This window comes from Ochotona princeps, chromosome 1 (genome assembly GCF_030435755.1).
Source record: "Ochotona princeps isolate mOchPri1 chromosome 1, mOchPri1.hap1, whole genome shotgun sequence".
Lineage (NCBI taxonomy): Eukaryota > Metazoa > Chordata > Mammalia > Lagomorpha > Ochotonidae > Ochotona > Ochotona princeps.
In genome coordinates this window covers 53876958-53903731 of record NC_080832.1, presented here as the reverse complement: position 1 = coordinate 53903731, position 26774 = coordinate 53876958, and the positions used below count along the sequence as shown (strand labels likewise).

Here is a 26774-nt window from a genome sequence, read left to right as displayed (position 1 = left end):
TCTCCCATGTGGGTCCAGAATCCCAAGGCTTTGGGCCATCCTCAACTGCTTTCCCAGGCCACAAGCAGGAAGCTGGCTGGGAAATGGAGCTGTTGGAATTAGAACCGGTGCCCATGTGGGATCCAGGCACGTTCAAGGTGAGGACATTAGCTGCTAGGCCACGGCGCCTGGCCCTACCTTTTCTTTTCCAAAGTGCTTGTTAGTTTTATATCCAAAAGCAGTAGCTGCTACAAATTTATAATACTGAAAGGTGCTCCAAAAGTCACTGCTTCCAAAGTTGGATACCTCAATTTTTACTTTGCACATGTAAACTGGCTTTCTCTGCATTAGTGAAGACTGTTTCAATGGCCCTCAACCACATACTTCAAATCAAGCCTGTACCGTGAGTACCAGCAGCGTGAAAAATGACGGGACGAGCCCCAGCTCTTTTTGAACAGATCACAGGACAGGAAAGCTGTAACAGCTTTTGTAAATGTCACGTATCCAGGGCAGAGCCTTCTCCTTCAGTCTGTGTATAGGGTAAACAAAACAAAATAAAAAAAATAGAAACATCTGTTGTCTATCTGTAGGGCAGCTTACAGCAGATGACTGGATTCAATTTCTCTCGTTATTTTAACCAAGCTCTTGTTTCTATGCAGAGGAGACTTCACACTGTCAACATTTAAAATAGAGCCTGTTTCCAGCAAGCAAGCATGAAGGAATTAGCAAATGAATCACCTGAGAAATACAACTGTGCAAAATTGGGAAATAAAGCCTTTTTCAAACATCAAATATTCCAAACCAAAATTTCTGAAGAGTGAATGTGTGACTTCCTCTCATTTCAGCTCGATCTGATCTGAAGCAACTCAAGTGCAATGGATGAGCCTCACCCTGGGAAAACCAGCTGCTTCATCACGGTGTCTCCCCTGCCAGGTAAGCACTGAATTTGAGCAATTCAAAATAAGCATCGTCTTCATGTCAGTACATGCAGTGTGAGAACATCATCCTGCCTCCCGCCTCCCTTTCAGCTTCTCCACTCCTCCTTTCTCTTCCCCATAAAATTCCCATATTTCACCGTTAAAAACATTCACAATTTAAATACAGTATGAGTGCTACATTTGATTTAAAGTACTAATAATTTACAAATTGCCAAATAACTTAAGGTAATTCACAATGCAAATTCCTGGCATAAGAAGAATCCATCTTGTTCTAAATACAATAAAGCAGTGAAGTGATTTCAAATTACTTACGAAATGAAGGCAAAAATAAGATGTAAAATACCATTTATAAAAGTCAAGTAAGAAACCAGTTATCATAAATCTTTCATACAAAGATAAAAGTGACTTTAGAGAAAGAGAATACTGAATCTTACACCATTTTAATATATGACATATTAAATATATACATAATACTTTAATAAGGAAGAGTTTACTAGTTGGACCTATTACCTTGGGCAAGTATATTTCTTTTCCAGGGCCTTTTCTTGTAACTGGTTAAATTTTAAGTCCTTGTTTTCAAAAACTTTTTCACTTGAGGTACTTTTGTTAATAAGGAAAAACCAGAAGTCTCAGATGGCAATAACATGTCGTAAAAGCCAAGATTGCGGTTGTGTCTTCTGTTGCTGTAACAAATATACTTTAAAACAAGACAACACTGCTCTTCCTGCAGATTAAAAATGTACAATCCTTACAAAAATGGGTGGAAAAGGAAAGAAAGATTGAAAATTTTTATTTAAAAATAACTCTGGAGTTCTTGCATTTCTCAGGAGCTTGACCTGTCAAATCACAGTTTATCTTCTTCTGACCAAGTTTTGTCTTTCACCGTTCATCCAGTGGTACACGATACACAGTCTCCATTTCGTAGGTTTCAGTTTGAATTTTCTTGGATGTTTGCGAAACTGGTACTGGACTTGAGACGTTTGGCTGTATAAACCAAAAAAAGCATAGTTTAACTGAAATCTAATTCTTTGAGCATGATTATTCACTATTGTGATGCAAACTATAACATTTGTCTATTAATTCTGCTTGAATCCACACAGATCGAATCTTCTAAGAATTAACATGTAAGTCAATTTTTTCTGCCAACTTCAAATGATAGAGAACTTGGCTGGAAACTACCGTAGGCCTGTGAGAAGCCACACTAAACAAAAGAAATATCACTTACAACCTTCCTGAATATTCTAGTCTCAACCATGTAATGCAGCTGGGTCATCCACTTAAAACAGCAAAATGCTGCAAGCTATTATAATACTATATATTTAAAAGTTTAAAAAAAAAAAAAAAGTTTATGTGGGGAAAGTAAACTTCACTGAAAACCATTCAGTGAAAGCGTCCTCAGCCTGTTCAAGGGTATCTCCAAAGATTTCTATACACTCAGTAGCTTAGTTGTGAGGGAGAGCATGACTTTCCCCTAAGATGTGGAACAAGACAAAGATACCTGGGGTTTTAAGATCATGCTACCAATTTGGCCTCAGTGAAATGAGAGAAGGAAAGGCTCACAGATGGGAAAGAAAGTTGAAATGGCCCAGACAGGAAAAGAAAACAAAAAAACTTCAGTGGAACAACCTGTAACATTAAAAACAACAAAACAAAAAGTCAAATGACTTAAAAAGAAAAATGATTGTACATACACACATATGCACACAAATATATATGGCTGCAAATGAGATCTGTCACAATTGGAACAGCTATTCACATACCCAGATCTACCTTTACAAGAGGTGGGGGGCCAGGTGAGATCAGTGTCTCGTTTCAGAACAGTAAGAACCAGTGCTTGAAGACAGGCAGGGAGAGTGTCTGCTCACCCCTCCCTCAGTTACAGGAAGCACGGCACGGAGAGCTTCCTCCCCCAGAGAAGGGAGGATGAATTAAGTCCAGGCCTTAGTTCCAAACACCATCGCCTACCTGGATGAAATCCAGTGCGAGGCAGAGTCCCAGGGTTCCTGCTATCAGACCTGAACTCGCCAATGGGCTGAGGCTCTAGAACCTCTACAGCCACGTGGCTAAGGGCCGGCCTCAGTACCTCTTCCTGCACCCTCAGGGAGTGGGTGGGCCAGGGAAGGGAGTGCGGGACAAGACCTTGCCAAGGCTGCAGACACACAATAACCTCCTAGGAAACAGGATGATGCATAGAACATCTGTTTGGCACCTCAACTTCAACTCTGAACCCACAGGGACTTTGCTTGGTGGGAAAGGGAATGCAGCCAGCTCTATTCAAGCCATGGACAGCAGAAGCACAAGCTCTATACCCAGTGTAGGGAGCTGCTGGGCTGCACTGCCTGGGGAAAGCGCCCACTCACATTGCACCCTACACATCCAGGCTCTTGCTGCGGGGGATCATCAGAGGACGTCACCACATTTGGGGTATTGTGAGGCAACCGCTTCAAGCACCTCTACAGTTTGCACATCCCCTCTCCCAGCCCAGAGAAGATTCTGGGAAACAGATCCTGAGCCTGAAGAGCTCTCATCTACTATTTTGCTGCACAGACAGCTAGGAGGACTGGCTCACACAACCTTGGCCTTGGGAAGCAGCCAGACAAGCAATTCTGAGTGCACAGGCAACCACAGGCCCAGTGAGGCAGTTCCACCACAGGAAGCAGCCAAGCAGTCTTTCCTGAGTGGTTAGATATACAATGGGACCCAAGTATCTAACTGTTTTGTAAGCTCTGTAGATAATTCTGTCAGGCAAAGATGAGAATCCCTGCTCTGGTTTCTATCAGATTCTCCCCTGACCACTACTCTGTGTGTAAATGATTGCATGACTTCTTGGACTAGTCTAATGCTTTGACCTAAACCAAAAGGTGAATTTTAAACTAAGGCAAATAAAATCAGTGGTTTGGATTTTCTTTTTAAAATTTGTTGACAATTACTAGATGTGATCTAGTTTCCTAGCAATTATCAAATTACTTTAGCCAAACAACCAGATACCAGTACCAGTGGGGTACGTACCCCTAAAACTTCCTTGCCTCTGTTTCCTCTACTTGGTAAATCCTGCCATCTTTTCTAGTTCTACCACAGGTACCAACTACTGGTGATGCCAGCACCGCAGGTGGCCCTACTCTCCACTGTCCACACTCCACTTATTCCTACCACCTGGAGAGCACAGGGGGCGCCACCTTTGCTCCTGATTCTCACCACAGTGTAAGCACGCTGGCGGACACTAAGCAGCCTGTGAGGAACCAGGACAGGACTGGTCACCTATACGAGCATCCTGAAGTGGGCTTCCTGCATGCTTCCACACAACAGTGGTAGGTACTGCTGGAAGCTACTCCCTGCAAGTTTCCCAACATGAAACCTTAGCGCTTTTAACTTATAATCAGGCACATGAAAAACACATGGGATAAAGCACTTCCAGGTCTTATTTTATCCATAACAATTTTCTTTTCACAGGACTAGTATTTTGAAGAACACACTCTTCAATTAAGTAGAGTACAATGTCCTTTCATTCAATCATTCTGAGTATTTACCATGAAAAGATTAATTCAAACAATTTATTCAACTGCAATTAGTTTAGTGATTGTCATTAAACAAAGACAACAAGTAAGACAGAAAGAAAGGCTGTGTGTTTAGATTGGGAGGAAGGTCCTAAGCGTCCCTTTGAACAAGGAACCTGTGGGCTCAGATCTGGCTGGGGTTTGAGAGGACAAGAAAGAACAGTGTCACGAACTAGGAAGGGAGGAGACAGATGAACTTCAAAAAGTGTGTGTTGGGGGGGCACATCATGCACAGTTTGGGGAACAGATACTGACACTTCAGTTTGAATTTCAGCCTAGATAAAACAGGAACACATTAAAGATTTCATGTTGGACAGGAATGTGGTACAAATTCATTCTAAAAAATTGATCTTGGGCCCAGTGCTGTAGCCTAGTGGCTAAAGTCCTTGCCTTGCATCTGCTGGGATCCCATATGGGCACTGGTTCATGTCCCAGGTGGCCCTGCTTCCCATCCAGCTCCCTGCTTGTGGCCTGGGAAAGCAGTCGAGGACGGCCCAAAACCTGGATCCTGGATCCCACATGGGAGACCTGGAAGAGGCTCCTGGCTCCTGGCTTCAGATTAGTTCAGCTCTAGCCGTTGGGGAGTGAATCACCAGATGGAAGATCTTCCTCTCTGCCTCTCCTCTCTGTAAATCTGACTTTTCAATAAAAACAAATAAATTTTAAAAAATGATCTCATTACTATATGGGGTGTGATTTTTAGTTCAAGAGATGGAGGCAGGAATATCAGGCACACCTGTGGAGCTACAGGTAAGAGAGGATGATGATGGGGCAGGGCTGACAAGTGGAGGCAGAGAAAAGAGGACTTAAGACAGGCTTTTGGAAGCAAGACTGGCAGCAATCTTGCTGACAAACTGGAAGGGGGTGAGGAGGGAAACACTGGTGAAGAAAAGAATTAAGAAACATCTATAAGGTTTGTGGCTTGCACAGCAGATGGATGAAGGTAATCCTTACTGTGCAGACAAACAAAAAGTCCCAGTCAGAAGCAGTAAATGCCTTCCACAAAGTTAAAAGGCTGGGAGGCTGGCTTTGTGACACAGGCACCCCATCCAGTGCCAGCTTGAATCCTGGCTGCTCTGCTTCCGATTCAGCTCTCTGTCCATGCACGTGAAAAAGCAGCAGAATATGTTCCAAGGACCTGGGGCTCCTGCTACTCCCGTCGGAGAGTCCCCCAAGCCCAGCTGTTGTGGCCATTTGGGGAGTGAACCAGCAGATGGAAGATCTCTTTCCATCCCTGTCTTTCAGAGAAATAAATAAATCTTTAACAAAAAGAGAGAGAAATTAAATAGATTTGCAAGACAAGCAAGAGGCTAATCCTTTAAAAGTACATCACACCATGAAAAATAAAATTTCTCAACAGTCATGTCCCTGTAATTTTTGCTGCTTTTCTAGCTATTCTAAATACATGCTTTGGGAACCAAGCTATTATGTGTGTGAAAGATGCTGGGAAACTTCAGCAAGTCTCACTAAATACACCCATTGCAAAGTAGGTAATATTGATACATGATGGCATAAGTTCAGGTCAAACTGCTCAACAGGCATTTTTCAAAAAAGTGAACAAATGAAAATATTATACATGAAATTGGGTTAAGAAGTGTCAGGAATGTGATTTCAGGTTCTTTAGAATACAAAATAAAATTCGAAGGGAAAAATATTTTAACAAAAAAATCTTTTTAAAAATTGAAATTAATAAAAGATAAATTCATATTGATAACAAACAAGAAAGCTGTATGCTGATTAGGGCTTCCTGCTTCTTTGAGCATGTGTAGACGTCATACCCTAGGACTACGCTTAGGGCTTGTTTGTAAGCTTCCTGCATGCCAGCTATCACGTGTTCCTGCCTGCTGTGCTTTCAGGTGGTGCTAGCAGAACTCCTCCAGCCCGGGGCTGCCTCCATCTCAGCACTATTGCTACGCCTGGCTCACAAAGTGTCCCAAGTGCTCCTCTGTCACTGCCAGCCTTGTTCTGGAGGTGATCAAACTTTCCCCAGTAAATGATCTGAAAGATGCTGTGCTTTGATTATATGTACTTACAAAAATCCTCACCCATCTCCCTCATCAGTAAGCATAATTGCAAAACACAGCATGTTTTGAAATACCAGACTACGTATTATTTTAAAAACAGGCCTAAATTCTTTGAATAAGGACTTTTATTTGAACCAATGAATAGTCGTAAAAAGAAACTTACGTAGAATGAGTTTGCGCTTCTTTTGCTCTGAATGAAGGAAACTGCTAAGGTAGAAGACCACGGGCAGGAAGAGAATAAACACAGAGACAGCGATTACGGGCACCGTGTCACTGCGGGGCACCGAACAGTTGAAAGTTCGACTCCAAAGTTTTCGAGTAATGTTCATCTGCAACAATAACAAATAGTATTCTATTTTACACTTAATTGTCTTCAAGCACATATCCCCAAAGATCTATTAGCAATTGAGAACAATTTCTTGCCAGGAAAATGAGCTGATTCACAATTAGTCACTGTATAAATTTACACCTACATGAAAATTTCCTATTCCAAATCTATAACACTAACTAAAGCATTCTCTAGAATATCAATCATTTATAGCATTGTATGGACTTAGATTAATAGTTAAGTAGTTACACTGCTTTCTTTATTAAAAAATCATATATTATTTGGGGTGGACATTTGGTACAAGTTTAAATGGATACCTGGGATGCCTGCACCCCATTAAAGAGTCCTGACTACTCTGATTTTGTTTGTTTGTTTTAAGATGTATCGGAAAGTCAGATTTACAGAGGGAGAGACAGAGCAAAAGACCTTCCATCCGCTGGTTCACTCCCCAAGCGGCTGCAATGGCCGCTTAAGATGATCTGAAGCCAGGAGTCAAGAGCTTCTTCCAGGTCTCCCACCAGGATGCAGAGTCCCAACTGGGCATTCCCTCAACTGCTTTCCCAGACCACAAGCAAGGAGCTGGAAGGGAAGTGTAGCATCTGGGATATGAACTGGCACCCATACAGGATCCTGGCGTATGCAAGGTGAGGACTTTAGCCACCAGGTTATCGCACCAGCCTGTTTCTTGCTAATGTGCACACCAGGGAGGCAGCAAATAATGGCTCAAGCACTTGAGACTTTGTCATCCATATAGGATATGTGGATGGAGTGAGTCCAGGCTCCTGGCTCTAGCCTGGCCAGTCCCAGCTGTTTCCAGCTTTTAGGAGTGAGACAGCAGGTGGAATATCTCCCTCCATTAATCTCTTTCTCACTATCTCTTTCAAATAAAATGAAAAAAAAAAATCTTTTTGTTTTTAAAGATTTATTTATTTCATTACAAAGTCAGATATACAGAGAGGAGGAGAGACAGAGAGGAAGAGCTTCCATCCAATGATTCACTCCCCAAGTGAGCTGCAACGGCCGGTGCGCACCGATCCGAAGCCGGGAACCAGGAACCTCTTCCGGGTCTCCCACGCGGGTGCAGGGTCCCAATGCATTGGGCCGTCCTCAACTACTTTTCCCAGGCCACAAGCAGGGAGCTGGCTGGGAAGTGGAGCTGCCGGGATTAGAACCGGCGCCCATATGGGATCCCCGGGGCGTTCAAGACGAGGACTTTAGCCGCTAGGCCATGCCGCCGGGCCCAATAAAAGCTTTAATATTATTATTAAGAGCCTACAAAAAACTAGACACTGTTCTAAACAAGAGGAATAAGGTAACAGAAACAAAAATCCTCATGGCATAGCTATCTGACATGGTTTTTACTATCCTTATTTTTTTGGGGGGTGTGGTTCCAATTTGTTTATTGAGTAACCTGTGTGGGACACAGTGAATGATCTGACATTAAGGAAGCCAAAGATATACCCCTTTTCCGTGAAAAACTCACCCCATCCCCATACAATAGTGAGAAAAGGCACAGTACATGTACACACACAATGTGGCCCAGCAGAGGACGGGTGCAGGAATGAAAAACATAAAATAAAGGGTGGGACATGGGCAGACTCAGTCTGAGTGCCCCATCACAGGGGCCCCTGCACAGCGCATCCCCAACCTGCCCTGGGCCTCCTGCCCCAGTGTGGTCGCAGGTTGCCGTCCAGGGCCCACTGCAAGGAGGCACTGGTCCCAGCCACATTGGCTAGTTTTCAGGTCTGAAACATTGATGGAGGCAGGCGCTGGGGAAGTCGGGGAGGACCCTGGTCCCAGCGGTGGATTCCCTCTTCTTCACCCTTGAGCCTGCCCTGAGCTGGGGCCAACGGCCCAAGAGTGGGAAGGGGTGTGAGAAAGAACAGGATTATTAAATAACATATGGCTTATTTAAATTTAAAAATAGTTAACATTAATATTACTGGTCCACTATGCTTCACTCTGAGATGCCATGCTAATTTACATTCATTATTCTCACCATGAACCATCAACTCTGACCCCCCAACTTCTCTACTTGGAGACAATAATTTCCATTCTTGGGCTTCCTATTGCCAAAAAAGGCAGGATTGCCATCTAGTGGTGTCCTGTGTAAAGGCAGCCTATACAATGACTCAAATGCTTTTTGTTGTTATTCATTCAGCGTATATTTATCAAAAACCCATTACATACCAGGCACTGTCCTAAACACTGAACAGTGAACAAAAACGACTAGGTCTTACATTTTAACGAGACAAATTATAAATGAATAAATGCATAAAGATGGCAAGAGGTACAGAAATAAAACAATGAGATATGAAGTGATGGAGGAATAGCTTCTGAAACAAGCTGTAGTAAAACCCAGAAACTTCCTGAATTGGCACCAAGTGTGCCAGAAACTCAATTGTAAACATGCAATAATACCCACATATCTGAAATGAACACATTTTCAAACTAACAAAAAGAAAAGCACTAAATTAGCTCACTTATGAGTGCCTGATTAATGTCCATTTTAGTGTGACCGCAGTTATTTCTGGTTGAGGACAGCATGTGCGATTCGGCTGCCCCTCCCAAAGGGATCCGAGGCCCATTCAACGTGTCACCTACGCGTTCCACTGGAAGCGAAGTACTCACAGCGTCCTCTACGTCGATGCATAAATGTGTCCCAGGTTCAGCCTTATGTTCACGTTCGTTCGCTTTCTGCATTTCACTGTACAGATCACTCAATGTTTTGTAGGCAGCCTGACAGTTTTTGCACACTTCTGAGTAATTTTTTGGTGGTAGAAGACTCACCTAAAAATGACAAAGGTGCATTTAAGACACACAAAAACAGTACATTTGGTAAGTCTTTCATGTGTGAGCCATCTGCCCTCCAGAAGTGAGGGAACAATATGGTGTGTTGGAGTGTTGAGTTGTGACATTGGGCAGGTTACAGAACCACTCTCAGTCTTGGGCTTATACATCTATAAAACAGGGTGACTACCTGTATTAGGTTTCAGAGGCAACAGACCTGATGTGGAAAGCACATGGCAAAATATCTGGCATCTTTCAGATGCCTCTAAGTTGATTTTTTTGTTTTGTTTTTAGGATTTTATTTTTTTAGGGCCAGAATTGTGTGCTTGGCCCAAGTGCTTGGGCCCCTGCACCCATGTGGGAAAGCTGGGTGAAATTCCTGACTCCTTGCTTCAAACTGGCCCAGCTTTGGCCATCTCAGCCATTTGGGGAATGAAGCAACAGATCTCTCTTCTCTCTGTAATTCTCTCAGACTTTCCTTCCCTCTGTAATTCTTTCAAACAAAAATCTTATATATATATACATATATATATACATACATATAATTTATTTGAAAGACAAAGTTACAGAGAGTGAGAGGAGAGAGACAGAAAGAAACCCTCCATCCACTGGGTCACTCCCCTAAATGACTTACATCACTGAAACTGGGCTAGACCCAAGCCAGGAACTGGGAACTTCTGGAAGGTTTCCCACAGGAATGCGGGGGCCCAAGCACTTGGACCATCTTCCGCTGCTTTTTTTCAGGCCGTTAGCAGGGAGCTGGATCAGAAGTAGAAGTACCCAGGAGTTGAACCAGTAACCACATGGTTGGCTTAACCCATTGGGACACTAAACACTGAATACCAAAAATGACCAAGTTATCTTGTCATTATCTGACTGCATTTCTTTCTCCGATTTTAACAAAGTAAAAAAAAAAAAATGTTTCTGCCTGTGTGGACTTATTGAGAATCAACAATTTTGTACAAATTTTTAAATTTAAAAAGAGGAGGCAGGAAGAGGACACACACACACACACACACACACACACACACATACACAGGCATTGATTCTGCCACTCACCAGCTCTTTCCCCAAATACCCACAACAGTCAGGGTTGGGCAGGGGAAAGCTGGCAGCAAAGGAATGTTATCTTAGACATTGTTACTGGCTCCTGGGGTGTATGTGATAGCAGCTGGAATCAGGAGCAGAGCTGAGCAGGGACTTGAACCAGGCTTTCTGAGTATGGGATGGGGGTGTCCTCAGTGGTACCTTAACCACCGCATAAAACGCCCATCCCCAATTGTGACATTTGGGGAGCAAACCAGCAGCTGAAAGATGTCTGTTCGAAAAAAATTTTTTTAATAAAAATTAGAAATGTATACTATGTCAGTACAGGCAACCTTTTCCATTTATCTTTTTTTTTTTTTTTTTTTTAAGATTTATTTTCATTGGAAAGGCAGAGTTACAGAAAGGAGGAGGGACAGAGAGAAAGATCTGTCATCTGCTGGTTCACCCCCCTAAAGGGCTGTAACAGCTGGAGCTGAGCCAATCCAAGGCCAGGAGCCAGGAGCCATGAGCTTCTTTAGGGTTTCCCACATGACTGCAGGGTCACAAGGCTTTGGGCCTTCCTTTACCACTTCCCCAGGCCACAAGCAAGGAGCTGGATGAGAAGTGGAACCCCCAGGCACAAACCAGTGCCCATATGGGATACCAGGTGTGCAAGGCGAGGTTGTAACCACTGAGCCATTGTGCCAGGCCCTATGGACTGCATTCTAGTCTACATGCTTTACCTTGTAGCACAGAGAAAGGATATTAACTGCACATTGGAATGAAAGAGAAAAAGGGAGAAAAACCAAAGCAATTAAACTGACACAGCCCCTACCATGTTAGCTTCATCACTTACTGAGAGCAAAACCAAGTCTCCACTTGGTGTGTCAAAAGGAATAGCCCACTGCCTGTTTTTCACAAAATAATTGCTCATTTAGCTAAAATCAAGATTAAACAGTGAGCATAGGGTGGGGGGATTCCCAGAGCCTATGAAACTGTCACATAATGCATAATAATTAATAAAAAAAAAAGTAAAAAAAAAAACAGTGAGCATAGAATCTTGGCTTAATCATTTCTATTAAACCAATTCTATCAAAACTTTAAAAAGTATACATCTTTTGATGGAGCAATTCCATTTTTAAGTTATACCAAACAAACTTACATAAGTTCTCCAAAAATACATGGGAAAAAGCTGTCTACGGCAGCAATTTGTAAAACACTGAACCAAAACATCAATACAGGCACTAGCTAGAGAAATGGTAGTATAACCACACCAGGGAAAGGATTCAGGAAGTGATGACGTAGCACATGCCCTGTTTCCTGACTTCTTGGGGCAGGTGTACTGGTGCCACGGGTGGAATCCAGCCTGGGATGCCCGCATGCCCTGTTGCAGTGCCAGTCTCAGTGCTTGCAGCTTGGCTTCTGGTCCAGCTAATGCACCTGGGACAGCCGTGTTATGCGGGTACTCTGGTCTTTGTCACCCATGCTGTAGACCCAGATGAAGGTCCAGGTTCCTAGGGCCCAGCCCTGGTTGTTCTGGGCATTTGGGAAAATAAACTTCCTCTCCTCTCCTCTCCCCTCCTCTCCCTGTCTTTCCTTTCCATCACTCTGCTTCATAAATCAGTCAATCAATATATTATAAAAGATAAGGCCCTGGGGCTTAACATTGTGGCTCGGGGGTAAATCCACTGTCAGTACCTGATACAGGCATCTATTCAAGACACAGCTGCTCCACTTTTGAGCCAGCTCCCAGCTACTGTGCCTGGGAAAGCAGCAGAATATGGTCCAAGTACTTGATTCCATCCACACATTCCTGCCAGCTACACAGGCCAGTCCTGGCTGCTGTGGCTATTTTACGAGTGAATCAATAAAAGAAAATCTCTCTCTAACTCTGCCTTTCAAATAGATAGATAGATAGAAACAGAGAAAGAAAAGATGAAAGAGAGAAAAAAATAAACAAAAGAAAAAGATGTCTAGATCCCAGTTGGAGTATCTTGGTTGATTCCCAGCTCAAGATTCTGCCACTAGCCTCCTAATGCAACCCCTGGGGGCAGGGGTGATGGCTCAAGACATAGGCTCCTGCTACCCGTGTGAGAGCCTGGCTTCAGCTCCCAGCTCCTGGCTTCTGCTCAGCGTTAGCACTGCATTTGGGCAGTAAACTGATGCTGGCAGAGCTCTCTCTTCCTCCCTCTTGCTTACCCTCTCTCTCTGCTCATCAGAATTAGTTTTTTAAAAAATCATTTACAAAATACCTGAAGGTTATGTTCAAAGCAGGTCAGGGTGCTATTAAATAGACTGAGGAAATGTACTGTGCTGTTTGATAATTCATCACTGTTGTTTGTTAAACAATCTGTCAAAACAAAACAGAAAAAGCATACTAATATATCTCAAGCAACAATTACATAGTTATTTATTTCTCTAGCCATCACCTTCTGTTTTGCACTATAAATCTTTACTCAAACAAGCATGAAGAACTCCACATAAAAGAATTTCCCATATACATGAAGCTTACTCCTTTTAGTTTCTATAAGCTTTTTTAAAAATCATAACCATTTTCATGAAAAATTTTAAAATAATCATATACCCTCCTGTTTCTATACAAGCAGTATAACAGGAACACTTATTGTAGTTCATGGAATGAAATGTCCAATTATAGAATCACACAGTCAATTAAGGTTGCTAAACTAAAAGACTGACAAATTTAAATTGACTTTGGATACCAAAGATCAGAATCCTAAATACCAGCTTTAATAGTACTGTTGAGGCAGAAGACTGTTTATCGTGTACTAATTCTAACACACACATGCCTTTTAATCCTTTCCATGTTAGATTTAGCAGTTCTGTATCTCTTTCCACATCACAAATGGTTCATTTATTGTACAGCATAACATTTTTTTGATTAGTGCTCTAATCTATCATGAGTTATAAGTCCTGGAATTTTGCCTAAAATACTGATTAGAATTCAGGTAAATTATGTTTACGTGTTTTTAAAAACTCTTGTGTAAATAGCCTTTCTCTGCAACATGTTGCCCTAGGTAGGCATCAGCTTACTCCTCTGCCTGCAATGTCAGTACCTGACACGTGCGGTCTATGTAGGATCACTCCAGAGGCTGCTTCCCCTGCTCCTCCAGGGGCATGTCCTCACGAAGCTGTGGCCTCTCCCTGTGTTCCCAGCTTGCTCCAGTCAGCCACCTCATCTCACACTCCTGGCATGCTTACCCTCTCTCCCTTCCACATCTACATAAATGTCTTCAACCCTGGGCAGCCTTCATTTACTCTGTACTCCCCACTATGTTAGAGATTCATGTCTCTTGTCTCAGGTCCATCAAACAATTTTTTGTTTTTTCACCTTTCCTTAGGTTTATCTGCACCAACAGCACACCAGGACACTAGCTCCAAGCAATTGTGGGACCTGCCTTCTTCCAGTCCTTCTTATTGTGCTTCTTGGCAAAAAGCATGTTCCTCAGCAACGTGGGGCTAACATCCTTCACAAATGCCTATCTTTGTGATCTGAATTTCTTGATGCTATTTCTGTGCCATTTGCAGAATTAGCAACCTAACACTGTGCAAACTGGCAAAAGGCATTGCCCCAAGGTAGATGAATTATAACAAGCCAACTCCTGGCTCCACAGCCAATCTTGGGGTGAACCCTATCCACCTCCTCAGCATGCCCCGGGTGCAGCGCCCTGCCTGCGCACAGGGTGCTCAGAACTCTCTTGGTGCTCCTCACTCTGGATTCCTCTACTCTCTGCTGCTTTATCTTAAGAACATGAGTCCCACTGGCAAAGCAATGCACAGCAAAAGCACAGGCAATAAAGGCAAAACAGACAAATGGAATTACAGCAAACCAAGAAGCTTCTGTACAGCCAAGGAAATAATCAACAGAGCAGAGACAATCAACAGATGGGATAAAATAGTCATATACCCATCCCGCTGACAAAGTGCTAGCATCTAGAATATGTAAGGCAATCAAAAAGCTCAACAATTATTGAGTTGAGAAATGAGCAAATGATCTAAATAGACATTTCTCAAGAAGAGATCCAAATGATCAGTAATGTAGCAAAAAAAGCCAAGTGTCACTAGCTATCGAGGAAATGAAAATCATCATGGGGTATCACCTCACTGCAAAGAGAAAGGTCATTATAAGACAAAGAAGTGTGCCTGGCGTGGTGGCCTAGCAGCTAGTCCTCACCTTGCACGCACCAGGACCCAGATGGACACTGGTTTGTGTCCCAGCAGCTCCATTTCCCATCCAGCTCCTTGCTTGTGGCCTGGGAAAGCAGTTGAGGACAGCCCAAAGCCTTGGGACCCTGCACCTGTGTGGGAGACCCTGAAGCTCCTGGTTCCTGGCTTTGGCTCAGCTGATCTGCGCCCATTTGAACCCACTCGGGGAGTGAATCAGCGGATGGAAGATTTTCCTCCCTGTCTCTCCTCCTCTCTGTATGTCTGCCTTCCCAATGAAAGCAGACAAATCTTTAAAAAAAAAAAGTTGCAAATGCTGATGATGATGCAGAAAAAAAGAAACCCCCTAAACACCATTAGTGGGAATGCCAATTAGTATAGCCACTAGGGAGAACAGTGTGGAAGTTCCTCAAAAACTTAAAAACAGATATATCTTATGTGGCGGCTGTCCCACTTGTGGGTATAAAATCAGCATCTGAAAGAGACACTTGTATTCCCATGTTCACTGCAGCACTACTCACAACAGCTAAGATACGGCTCAACTCAAGTGTCTGTTAATTGATGAATGGATAAAGCAAATGTGGTCTATATACATGATGGATTATTATCCAGTTGTGAAAAACAATGAAATCCTGACACTGGGAGTAAAATGGATGACACTAGAGAGCACTATGATGAGTGAAATAAACCACACACAGAAAGACAAATATTCCATGTTCCCATATATGATAATGCAATATACACAAGTGTACTTAAATTGCATATATGTATATATATTCACTTAAAAATATAGCTGACCTGTATTTAAGACAGAGATTACTAGAGGCTGGGAAGGGTGGGGAGATGCTTGTATTTGACAGCACCACGTGGCAGCTACAGCTCAGGATAATGTACAAAGAAGTGGAAAAGCTCCAAAAACAAAGAAGCAATAAGGAAACAAAAAGGCTGATTATATGGAAGGATTAGTTTATACTATGCATATATATTGAAATATTGCACTGTACCCCTTAAAATGCACACATATTATGTGTTAATACTTTTTTTAAGTAAGTAAGAAAAATCAAGAAACTTATTTTTATATGTCAAAGAAAGGGGGGGAGGGACATAAATTCCATTTCTATCTGAGTGCTCTGTAATTTAAAAATCAAAGGCATCATAGGAAACTAAGCCAGAGGAATAGGTGATATTCTAAGGCCTATACACAAAATTAATTTTAAGACACTGAAATACACACTTTCCAAACTCGCAAGTACTCTATTATTTTTGCCATGTTTTCTTTAGTATTTAAATATGTCACTCATCTGTCAGCTTTCACCAAGTTCAAAGCCCAAATTGTTTAAATAATTATAAGAACAACATCAGCCACCCTTAATGTTGGCTAGTGATCTTGAAGTAGCCCTGAATCCTTGTAGGGATGAGGAAGACTGGACAGAAACACAAGGCAAACTCAGTTACACAGATGCAGCCCATTGCATACTATCAGGCTAAGGAGCTCGAACAGGCTTTAGCTTTTGTAGCAGATGTTGTGCGGGGAATTCCAGTTCAGGGAGAACAATTTCCTTTACAGCAACTACACACCTGTACTACATACAGTGAGCGGTCAAGACTTCTGTCATACCCCAAATATGAATCAAAGAGCGCATGGCCCCTGCCCCGCCCACCAAAGCAAGGCAAAGGTCTTTCCTGGGAGAGTGCGGTGGCAAATTTCTTCCATACAAGACATGTAGTTATAACAAATAATTTCTTTATTCAAAAGTAATTCACAAAGAAATCTTCTCAGTAGAATAATAGGACTTAATATCATCAATTTTACAGTCAGTCATTTGCTTTTCACTTAGAAGAATTTGAAAATTAAACTAAACGCTTGCACAGACCGGTCATCTTCTTGAGTGCTGCATTAAGGTTGCAGGAACATTTTTTCAGTCACCATTAGACAGTGGCATGACAAAGGACTTCATTTATATAATGGGGTTAAAAATACCTTCATTACTAAAGAGTTCTGACTTTCTAATTCAAAACAAAGGAATTCCAGCAAATTCCTCTTTCACCCCTTTGTAGGAAATGGGAACAGAAGGTTATAAACAGTGAGAAACCACATATTTTAGAAATTAGTAAGTTAAGGAATCCTAACAATAATAAAGCTTCCTCTAAATGAAGTGGTCATTATGAATTTTTGTCAGCTCAGACAATCAACGGAGCCTCATCAAGGGCAGATTAGCGTCACATCTCTTTCAGTAAGGGCTCAGTCATCGGCTCAAGAGGCGTTCTTAAAGGCTTTAGGATTCCACTTAGATTTACATAGAAAACCTATGACATTATCCTAACAGGAATTACACATCTTTAAATATAGTATCTGGAATCTATTGGGAATTTCCATAAAATTCTCTGCTGTTTTTAAAAACTACTATTATAGAAAACAACAATCAACTACTTCTTTAAAAAGAGAGGTTCTGATAGTATGGAGTAAGCGTGGGATTTTTGTACCTGAAGTCCAGTTACATTGAACAGACATTAAAAACTAGGACATACCAAGCTATGAGATGCAAACAAATAGATCAAACACTTAGCATACTTCTATCTACATAAAATATGTGAAAATGGCTGCTGGCTGGTTAGCTGACCTGATTAGGCATTGCATTTTATTGCTTATTTTAAAGCATTAAGACTTTAGTAATATGTATTCACTGCATCTTAATTTTCCTTTGATGAATCAGAATGTACGTCAGGACTGCAGTGGCTCACCAGTACCACTATTATCACCCAGATCGCTGCAGATACGGTACTCATAGGGCCCGGCACCATGGCCTAGTGGCTCAAGTCCTCGTCTTAAACATGCCGGGATCCCATATGGGCACCAGTTCTAATCCTGGTGGCTCCACTTCCCATCCAGTTCCCTGCTTGTGGCCTGGGAAAATAGTTGAGGACAGTCCAAAACCTTGGGATCCTGCACCTATGTGGGAGACCCAGAAGAAGCTGCTGGCTCCTGGCTTCGGATCAGCGCAGCTCTCACCGTTGTAGTCACTTGGGGAGTGAATCATTGGATGGACGATTTTTCTCTCTGTCTCTCTTCCTCTATATATATATCTTACTTTGCAATAAAAATAAATAAATCTTTTAAAAAAACATGTTACTCACAAAGAAAGTGGGTTTTCAGAACGTAAGGACAAACATCTGAACTAATAATACGGGAGTAAATCTTATTATAGCAGTTCATATAGGATACTGTTTACCAAAGAACCAAAGCACTACTGGAAAACCAATCTAGTCAAGGGCTGGTATTGGCCTGCTGTTTCAGATGCCTGTAAAAAGCCCACATCCCGTGACAGAGGGCCTGAGCTGCACTGTTGGTTACAGCTTTCCTGGAGTACAACCCCAGGAGGCAGTGATGATGCCTCAATTAGGCGGGTATCAAATGTATATGTTTCAAAGAGTAAAGCATAAATACAGTGCACATAGGGCATTTTCCTTCCCAGGCTCAGCTATCCAATTTCCCTCCCTCAAAATCTTATTAGGTAATTTTAGGACAAAATATACCATACTTCCCTGCACCTGGTTTCTTTCACCTGACTGTATATGCCAGGGCCAAGTTAATTGTAACTGGAAAGTAAGGATTTTATGAATAACTCATATCTAACTGCTTAGCATTTTATTTGCTGTATAGAAGTTCAACAAAGAATATTTTCAAAATAGGATGCCTAACAGAAGAACAAACAAGACCTCCAAGCATTCTAAAAGGTTTAATACCCATCGTGTTCAGCAAATACATAGTAAGCTGTCTTTTTTGTTTTTTTTTTTTTACTGGGGAAGAATGCTATTTGGAGTTAATAAAATCTTCATTTTGAAATGCTTAAAAAAATGTATTTGTATTGGAAAGACAGATTTACAGAGAGGAGAGACAGAAAAAAAGATTCCTCATCTGCTGGTTCACTATCCAAGTAGCCATAACAGCTGGAGCTGAGCTGATCCAAAGCCAGAAGCCAGGGGCTTCTTCCAGGTATCCCATGTGAGTGCGGGATCCCAAGGCTTTGGGCCATCCAACAATACTTTCCCAGGCCACAAGTGGGGAGCTGGATGGGAGCTGGATGGGATGTGGAGCAGCCAGGACATGAACTGGCACCCATAATTGGATCCTGGCACTTGAAAGGTGAAGTTTAGCCAATTGAGCCATTCCACTAGACCCTGAAATACTTTCAAAGAAAAGATGTTTTTCCTCACAAAAAAGTAAATCCCAACACGTATCTCATTTATTCTGATTTATTGTTATTGATAATTAACATGTTTTCCCATATCAATGAGTTTTTAAGAGCTTATAATTTTTTAAATTTATTTTTATTGGAAAGATTTACAGAGGAAAGCAAGAAAGATCTTCTGTCTGCTGGTTAACTCCCCAAGTGGCCGCAATTGCTACAGCTGAACCGACCTGACGCCAGGATCCAGGAACTTCCTCTGGCTCCCAAGGTGATGACTTCTGTCACTAGGCTACCATTATGGGTCCTTATGATTGTTCTGAGGCAGGTCTTTTAAGAGGTTAAACAAACTCTACTCAATCATATCTACACCAGAATTTTTCACTCTAAATTTTTTTCTTCTGTAAAAAAGTACCCATCAAGTAAGCCCCTGTTGAAACTACCAGAAAGTGTGAATCAATAGAGACAAAATTAAAAGTATTCTGGGGTAGACATCTGGTGCAGTGGTTACAATGCATACTAGAGTGCCTGGGTTTGAGACCCAGCTCCAACCCTAATTCTAGTTTCCTGTTGATATGCACTGTGGGGGCACCAGGTGAGGGCTCGGGTACTTGAGTCCACGCCACCCGTGGGGAAGTGAATTCTTGCCTCCTGGGGTTGGCCCTGCCCAGATCCATTTGGCAAATGAGAGTGCTCTCTTTCTCTCTGCCTTTCAAATAAATGGAGAAATAACATGCTCTGAAAGAGAGTCAGTATTCAATATAGCATGGTACACCAGGAAGAAAGGAAACTTGGCAGAGGGGCTTTCTCCCACCCATCAAGCTAGTTAACAAAATACAAGAACACAGACCTTCACCCTGCCTTGTCCTTTCTACTTCCAAGATCCCCACCTGCATATTTCCTTCGCTTCTTGCCCAAACTACTATTATAAACTCCTTAGCGGTCTCTATCTCTTGTAATGGGGTTCCATGATAAAGAGTCTTTGATGTTTAAAAAAAAAAACAGCTTCAGCCTGCAATACTTTCCCTTGCCTTTAATATTCCATGTGCACTTTAATATTCAATGTCCCAGTTTATAACCCACTATACGACCGTGTTTTAATAATATTCTGATGGTCTAGACAGTATAAGGAATGTTTAACTCTGGGGCCAGCATTCCGGCTCAGCAAGTTAAGCTGCTGGTTGCCATACTGGCATCCCACAGTAGTGGTTTGAATCCCAGATGCTCCACTTTCAATTCATCTCTCTACTCATGCACCTAGGAGAACAGCCAAAGATGGCCAAAGTGCATGGGCTCCTGCCACCCATGTGGGAGACCCAGATGGAGTTTCCAGCTTCTGGGTTCAGCCCAGGCCGGCCAGGCCAGTGTGACCATCTGGAGGGTGAATCAGCAGATGAACGACTCATGCTCTCTCATTCTCTCTCTGCCTCTCAAATAATAAATAAATCTTCTAAAAAAAGAAAAGAAAAAAAAAACTCAGGCCTGGTGCAATAGCTCAGTGGCTAAATCCTCACCTTGCATGCATCAGGATCCCACATGGTTCATGTCCTGGCTGCTCCACTTTCTATCCAGCTCCCTGATTGTGGCCTGAGAAAGTATTGTTGATGGCCCAAAGCCTTAGGACCAAGAATCTGTGTGGAAGACTCAAGAGGCCAGGAACCATGAGCTTCTTTTAGGTCTCCCTAAAAGACTCCCGTGAGTTCAGGAACCCAAGGACTTGAGGCATCCATCCTCCTTTGCTTTCCTAAGCCATATGCAGGGAATTGGAGCAGGAAGTAGAGCAACCAGGACTTGAACTGGTGTCCATGTGGAATGCCAGAACTAGAAATGGAGAATTAGCCGGCTATGCTACCACACTGCTCCCCAGTTATGTTTTCTTTTTTTTTTTTTTTAAAGATTTATTCATTTTATTACAAAGTCAGATATACAGAGAGGAAGATCTTCCATCCAATGTTTCACTCCCCAAGTGAGCCGCAACGGCCGGTGCGCACCGATCCGAAGCTGGGAACCAGGAACCTTCTCCGGGTCTCCCACGCGGGTGCAGGGTCCCGATGCATTGGGCCGTCCTTGACTGCTTTCCCAGGCCACAGGCAGAGAGCTGGATGGGAAGTGGAGCTGCCGGGATTAGAACCGGCACCCATATGGGATCCCCGGGGCATTCAAGGCGAGGACTTTAGCCGCTAGGCCACGCCGCCAGGCCCCCCAGTTATGTTTTCAACATCAACTATGTCCTAGGAAGTCATTATCTTTTTTATTTTTCCCTTAGATTTACTTATTTATTTGAAAGGCAGAGTTATAAAAGAAAAATGGTGATATTAACTTCTCCAGAGAGTATTTGAAAGATTTTATTACAGATACACACAAATCTGTAAAGGTGATGAAATCAGTGTTATCACCACCCCCTGCAAACACATTATTTGAAAGATTATTATAAAGATAATTATTGTGACAGTAAATAGCTAGCATTTCTTGAACAATGAAGTATATCTCAGGCTCTACGCTAAATATTTATAAAACAGTGATGCAAGATAAGTTCTAACATTGACATTAATTTGTAGATGGAGAAACTGAAATTGCAAGACACAAATTTGCCCTAAGTAACAGAGCTCAGAACCAATCCCATTTCCACCCTACTCCAAAGTTCCTACCATTAACTGCTACATGTTTTTGTCAATATTCGTCCAAGCAGTCACTGCTAAAAAATCATAATGCTAATGATAATTCATTCAAAGTTGGTAATAAAAAGTATTATCCAGATACAACCATTCAAGTAAAATCTCACATGTATTCTGCTGATCTAGAATTTCAACAGCAAAATGACTTACTTGCACAATTTGCCTCCTGCCAGGTGGTATTAAAAAATTCAGAGAGAATCAAAACTACTTGCATCCTATCGGCCATTAAGAGACTTCTGGCACAACTCTGACTCTCGGAAGTGTTCTGGAACAGAAAGAAGATGGAAGAACACAATCTTGAGCATTTTAGACTTTCCAAACAATTTTGAGGCAAAAACACTAATGTACTTATTCAGTATAAATCTTTCAACATTTTCACATGCTCAGATTATGATTGATGGCACGAAACAATGGTGATAAAACAGCTAAAGGGGCCAACCCGACGGCTCAAAGAACCAATCCCCTCCCTTCAAGTGCCAATATCCCATCTGGGCATGGGTTCATGTCCCGGCAGCTCCACTTCCCTTCCAGCTCCCTGCTTGAAGCCTGAGAAAGCAGTGGAGCATGGCCCAAAGTTTTGGGACCCTGCACCCATGTGGAAGACCTAGAAGAGGGTCCTGGCTCCTGATCAGCTCAGCTCCAGCCACTGTGGCCATTTGGGGAATGAACCAGCAGATGGAAGATCTGTCTCTCCTTCTCTCTGTAAATGTCATTCCAGTAAAAATAAACAAATATTAAAGAAAAAAACACAGCTAACATTTATTGATACAAAGTTTACTTGCAAGGGAAGAAAGTCTTTGCTGCTTAAATATGTATTTGCTTCCGCAGTGCAATCTCAAGTGCTTGGGTCAATTGCTTGTGTTTCACATGCTTTATCTGTTTTCCATACGAAAAACTCTGGAGAACTTTTCACCAAAATGTAGCAGTGTCTTTTAAAAACGCATTTCTGTATTTATTTTGAAGACAGATCTTCCACAAATGTGGTGATTTTATTTTCATTTATGCTTCTCTTATGCCTCTGAAAGCTTTCTACGGTGAGCATACATTATTTATATAACATTTTGTATATAGTGGGTCGATGCTACACATCCTTTGTTTTCATGTTTTTGGGTAATTTTTTGTTCAATGGTTTAGAATTCCCAAGAAAATCCAACAACACATTCTATTTTACACTGTTTAAATTCAGGAAAAAGATACGCTACCCATAGATAATTTTTATAATGAAAGAAGCTCATGCTACACAAGTAACAAACCCAAGTTCCTAATTATATGATCCAAATTTACATCCTTTCCTTTGGTCCCAGCAGGGAATAATTCTGCTGAGGTTTCATTCTTTAAAAAATGAACTGCTACTGTTAACTGGTTACTGTTAAGAATCCTAGAAACAGAAAGATATGAGCCCCAACACTGAGGCTTCAAGAGCCTTCTTATCTTACATAATATAGTGAGTAAGGAGATGTAACTCTAGATAAGAACTAGAGCCACACTGGGTGAGGAAAGGAATGTAGACTTAAAGAATTCTTGCTCGAAAGTAACACTGACAGTATTTTTTCAGAAGCTTACTCTCTTTGTGGTTTACTTTTGTTATTACATCATTAAACATCACATCAAATGGTCAGCACCATGGCACAGCACGTCAAGCTTCCATCTGCAGTGCCAGCATCGCCTATGATTCTGTGTAAGTAGCTGGCTGCTTATTTGAAAACTCGGGAGGGCACAGTATCTAGCAACTCCAGCTGTTGCGGTCACTGGGGGAGTGAACCAGCAGATGGAAAATCTTCCTCTCTGTCTCTCTTCTTTTCTGTGTATCTGAATTTCCAATTAAAAAAAAATAAAATAAATCTTGAAAAACAAAACAACTCCCTGACCTGCTCAAAACTGAGTGCAATGCCAGGCTACTCCCTGCTGCAGGTGACAGGAACAAGCCTTTGGTAACTTATTTTAAATCACATATATATAGTCATATATACATATATACATCTTGTATGAGATATCTATGAGATGTGTGTGTATTTTTCTTGCTACAGCAAATAGAAACAGGGCTGGAAAACACTCCAGGTAATCAGCTCTTTTAAGCTACCTTGCAAACTAGCTCTTTATACAAAACTGGACCGGTGAATTTACTGAATTTATGCGCCCCCACTCAAGCAAAATAGAAATGTATGTGAAGTAACATCAGGCTGCCTTAAAGTAGGATACACTACCCACAAGTTTCTATTGAGTCAGATCAACCGTGACTTAGGAAGTTGTTCCAGTGTCATGAGATGCCTAGGCCGCCCGGCACATCCGGCCCACACCTCATGACTCTCACTTGCTCCGTCACTCCGACCCCTTCCTACTCCGACCCCTTCCTACTCCAGACGTACAAAGCACTTGAGAGCAGGGAAAGGACTTACGTGTCTTTCTGTGTTTAAGTAAATTAAATCTCTGCTAGCACCAACCAGACAGATGGCAAGAACAGCCTTCGGGGTTCCAACAACTGAAGGCCAACTGACCATTTCTGAAAATGTTACTTCCCATTGCCTGACAACTACTGCTATGTTCCCATTTCCCAAGGCCTCCCAGTTGTCCCCAGGTCACAGGTGAACGAGTGTGAACACATCTGTCCAGATGTGCTGACTGGCTCCACACCACTGCAATCAAAAAGATGAAAACCCACCCAACATTATGCATTTTAACCCCTCACGGCCACACCAGGCTGGCTGCCGCTTAAGAAGACAACTTACTCCACAAAGTTAGCCTGCTAGGACCTGGCGGAGCTGATCTGAGCAGTTAAACTGGCTGCAGGCTCCAGATTCCAACTACTGCCAGGCTCCTCAGTGGGGGGGTCTCAGGGCAGGCCCTACTCCTGCCATCCTGGAGAAGATGGGATGTTAGGGTGCACTCAGGGCTTAGGAGTGGGGAGGGGGAAGTAGGGTGCCCAATGGCCTCCGTGGAGGCTAAGACCACACCCCAAGAACCCTAATGGCCGGCTCCTTTTTCTGACACCCCGAATTCCAAACAATCCTTTTCTTAAGTGTTGGGGGAAACAGAGAACCTAACCCCACCTCCCCAGGACTGACTCTCCTTGCCCAACCCTCCACGCCGCAGGTCCCCGGAGAGCTCCTCTACCCACCCCCACGGCTCTGCTGATGTTGTCCATCTTGCTGACGACCTGTTGGAAGAGGGGGTAGCAGGTCTGACAGAGGCGCACAGGCCGAGCGCTGCGCACCAGGCACCCGGTCAGCTCGGCGCTGCTATTGGCGAAGTCGAGCAGCAGCTCCCGGCACTCCGGGTCCAGCTCCGGCAGGTCCGAGGGGAGCCACAGGGGCCCCAGACCCCCGCCCCGCAACAGGGACAGGCTCAAGTCCTCCACCTGCAACCACCGCTGCTCCGACAGGTCAGGGAAGACTCGGGGAGGACCGCTGCCGAAAGGGAGCGCGCCTGCAGCCAGCCGCGAGCCCAGCAGCAGCAGCAGCAGCAGCAGCAGCCGCAGCGCGGCCGCCGGCTTCGGATCCATCCCCGCCTTCTCGAATCTCAGGTCGCTCCTCCGCCCCCAGCGGGCGCGCACAGACCGCCGCTTCCGGCTTCCGCGACGCAGGGCGGAGCCGAGTCACGAGGCGCGCGTCACGGCCCGCCCCGCCCCGCCGGCGCCGCGCCCCATTGGCTGCCGACGCTGGGCATGCGGAAGCGCGCCTGGGGCGGCTTGGCGCGCAGGCCGGGCTGTGGGAGCAGGTGCATACAGTGCTCCCTAGGCCTGGGAGCGCTGAGAACAGCTCATTCCCGGCGGCTTGGCGCTGCAGAGCCCAGAGGTCCCTCCGTCTGCGGGGTGTCCTCGAAGTAGCTTCCCAGGGATGGCCCATTAGCAGGTGCCTTGGCTAGTGTTTCTTAGTCTGTTAAGTGGAAAGAGTAATCGCGTCCATTCATTACTATTGGTTTGACGCCTAGAGGCTCCCAAACCTTAAGAAAGAAACACACAGAAACTCTCAATAAATAGTTCTTATCGTCCTTAAAGGGGTCACGGCTGGCCACATGTAGCTGTGAAGCCCTTGAGATGGGATTACTGCGAATGAGGAACGGCATTTTAAATTTCCTTCCAATGTAAATGGTCATATCAACCTGTTCCTAAATTTGTTTCTAATAATTAATGTTGTTTCACTTTTGTTACCAAGAAACAATGTAGTAGGAAATTGGATTTGTATAAGCAATAAGTGCATTTCCAGAACAGAAAACTAGTTGTCTTAATTTTTCTTCAAGTGTCATCACATGAACTTTTGGTTCCTGTATGATTTAGAGTTATCATTTTTATTTTTATTATTTTAAGTTTTATTTTTGATGATGTTTACATAGTTGATCAGGGTAGGAAAGGTCCAGGATCAGGGAGAAAGTGGGCAAGACCATTGTTTACACATTTTGTTTTTCTTCTTCCCGTATCTGGGGGAGGGAGGATACAAAGGTAGAAACCACACCCAGCCTTCCAACTGCCTCAGCATCCGGGAATGGGGAACAGCCACCAGCTGTCATCCCAGGGTCCCTGTTGAGCATTTTCTGAGGGTTCTGCTCATGTGATTTCGGTAATTCTGAGATGCTGTTGATCTCAGCGTTCCAAGGATGAGTAAATCCTTGGTCGACACAGTCCACCTTGAAGTCTCCATTCCCCAAGAAGTTTGCTGTCAAACTTCGTCCTTCTCTTCCCTTGCAAACCAATGGGTGCTGTGGTTCAACACTGCCCACCACACACTTGACCCTCATGTGCACGAGGGGGAGCTGCAGCCTAGTCACAGTGAACCCCAATAATTCCCACTGGACCAGCCACTGGACTAGTTCCTGTGTTTGCCAGCATGAGCAGTGGACTGGTCCAGTCAGCTCCTCAAGAGCTGAGGGTAGTAAAGGGCTGAACTAGGCATGACTGTGGAACCCTGCTACACTCATGGGTACTAGGATTGGCAACAGGCAGGACTGACCCAGGCTGAAGCACCCACAGATGCACCCAAGAATATGGTGTGGGGTGGGCAGGGTCACAACATTCACCAGCTCATACCAAGGCCAAGACGAAGGGGGCAGACTATGCCAGGTAAGGGTCTAGCACCCATTGGCACATGTGAGATCTGG

At 43.3% G+C, this 26774-nt stretch overlaps 1 protein-coding gene across 1 annotated transcript; it reads right to left on the bottom strand.

The window, feature by feature from the left end:
* Positions 1–1457: 1457 nt before the first annotated feature.
* OSTM1 (osteoclastogenesis associated transmembrane protein 1) lies at positions 1458–25182 on the bottom strand. Its single transcript, XM_004580510.2, has 6 exons — positions 24799–25182; positions 21834–21948; positions 12892–12989; positions 9455–9613; positions 6659–6824; positions 1458–1901 (listed from the first exon to the last, which is right to left on the bottom strand). The coding sequence occupies exons 1-6, from the start codon at positions 25180–25182 to the stop codon at positions 1846–1848; spliced, it is 978 nt and encodes a 325-aa protein (XP_004580567.2). The 3' UTR covers positions 1458–1845.
* Between the last annotated feature and the right edge of the window lie 1592 nt (positions 25183–26774).

Excerpts from the sequence above, each read along its gene's own strand:
- OSTM1 (XM_004580510.2), bottom strand. The coding sequence starts at position 25,182 with ATGGATCCGAAGCCGGCGGCCGCGCTGCGGCTGCTGCTGCTGCTGCTG. Across the intron at positions 9,614-12,891 it reads GCTTTGAACATAACCTTCAG|GTGAGTCTTCTACCACCAAA; the intron begins GTATTTTGTAAA and ends TGTCATTTTTAG. Across the intron at positions 1,902-6,658 it reads GAAGCGCAAACTCATTCTAC|CCAAACGTCTCAAGTCCAGT; the intron begins GTAAGTTTCTTT and ends TGGTTTATACAG.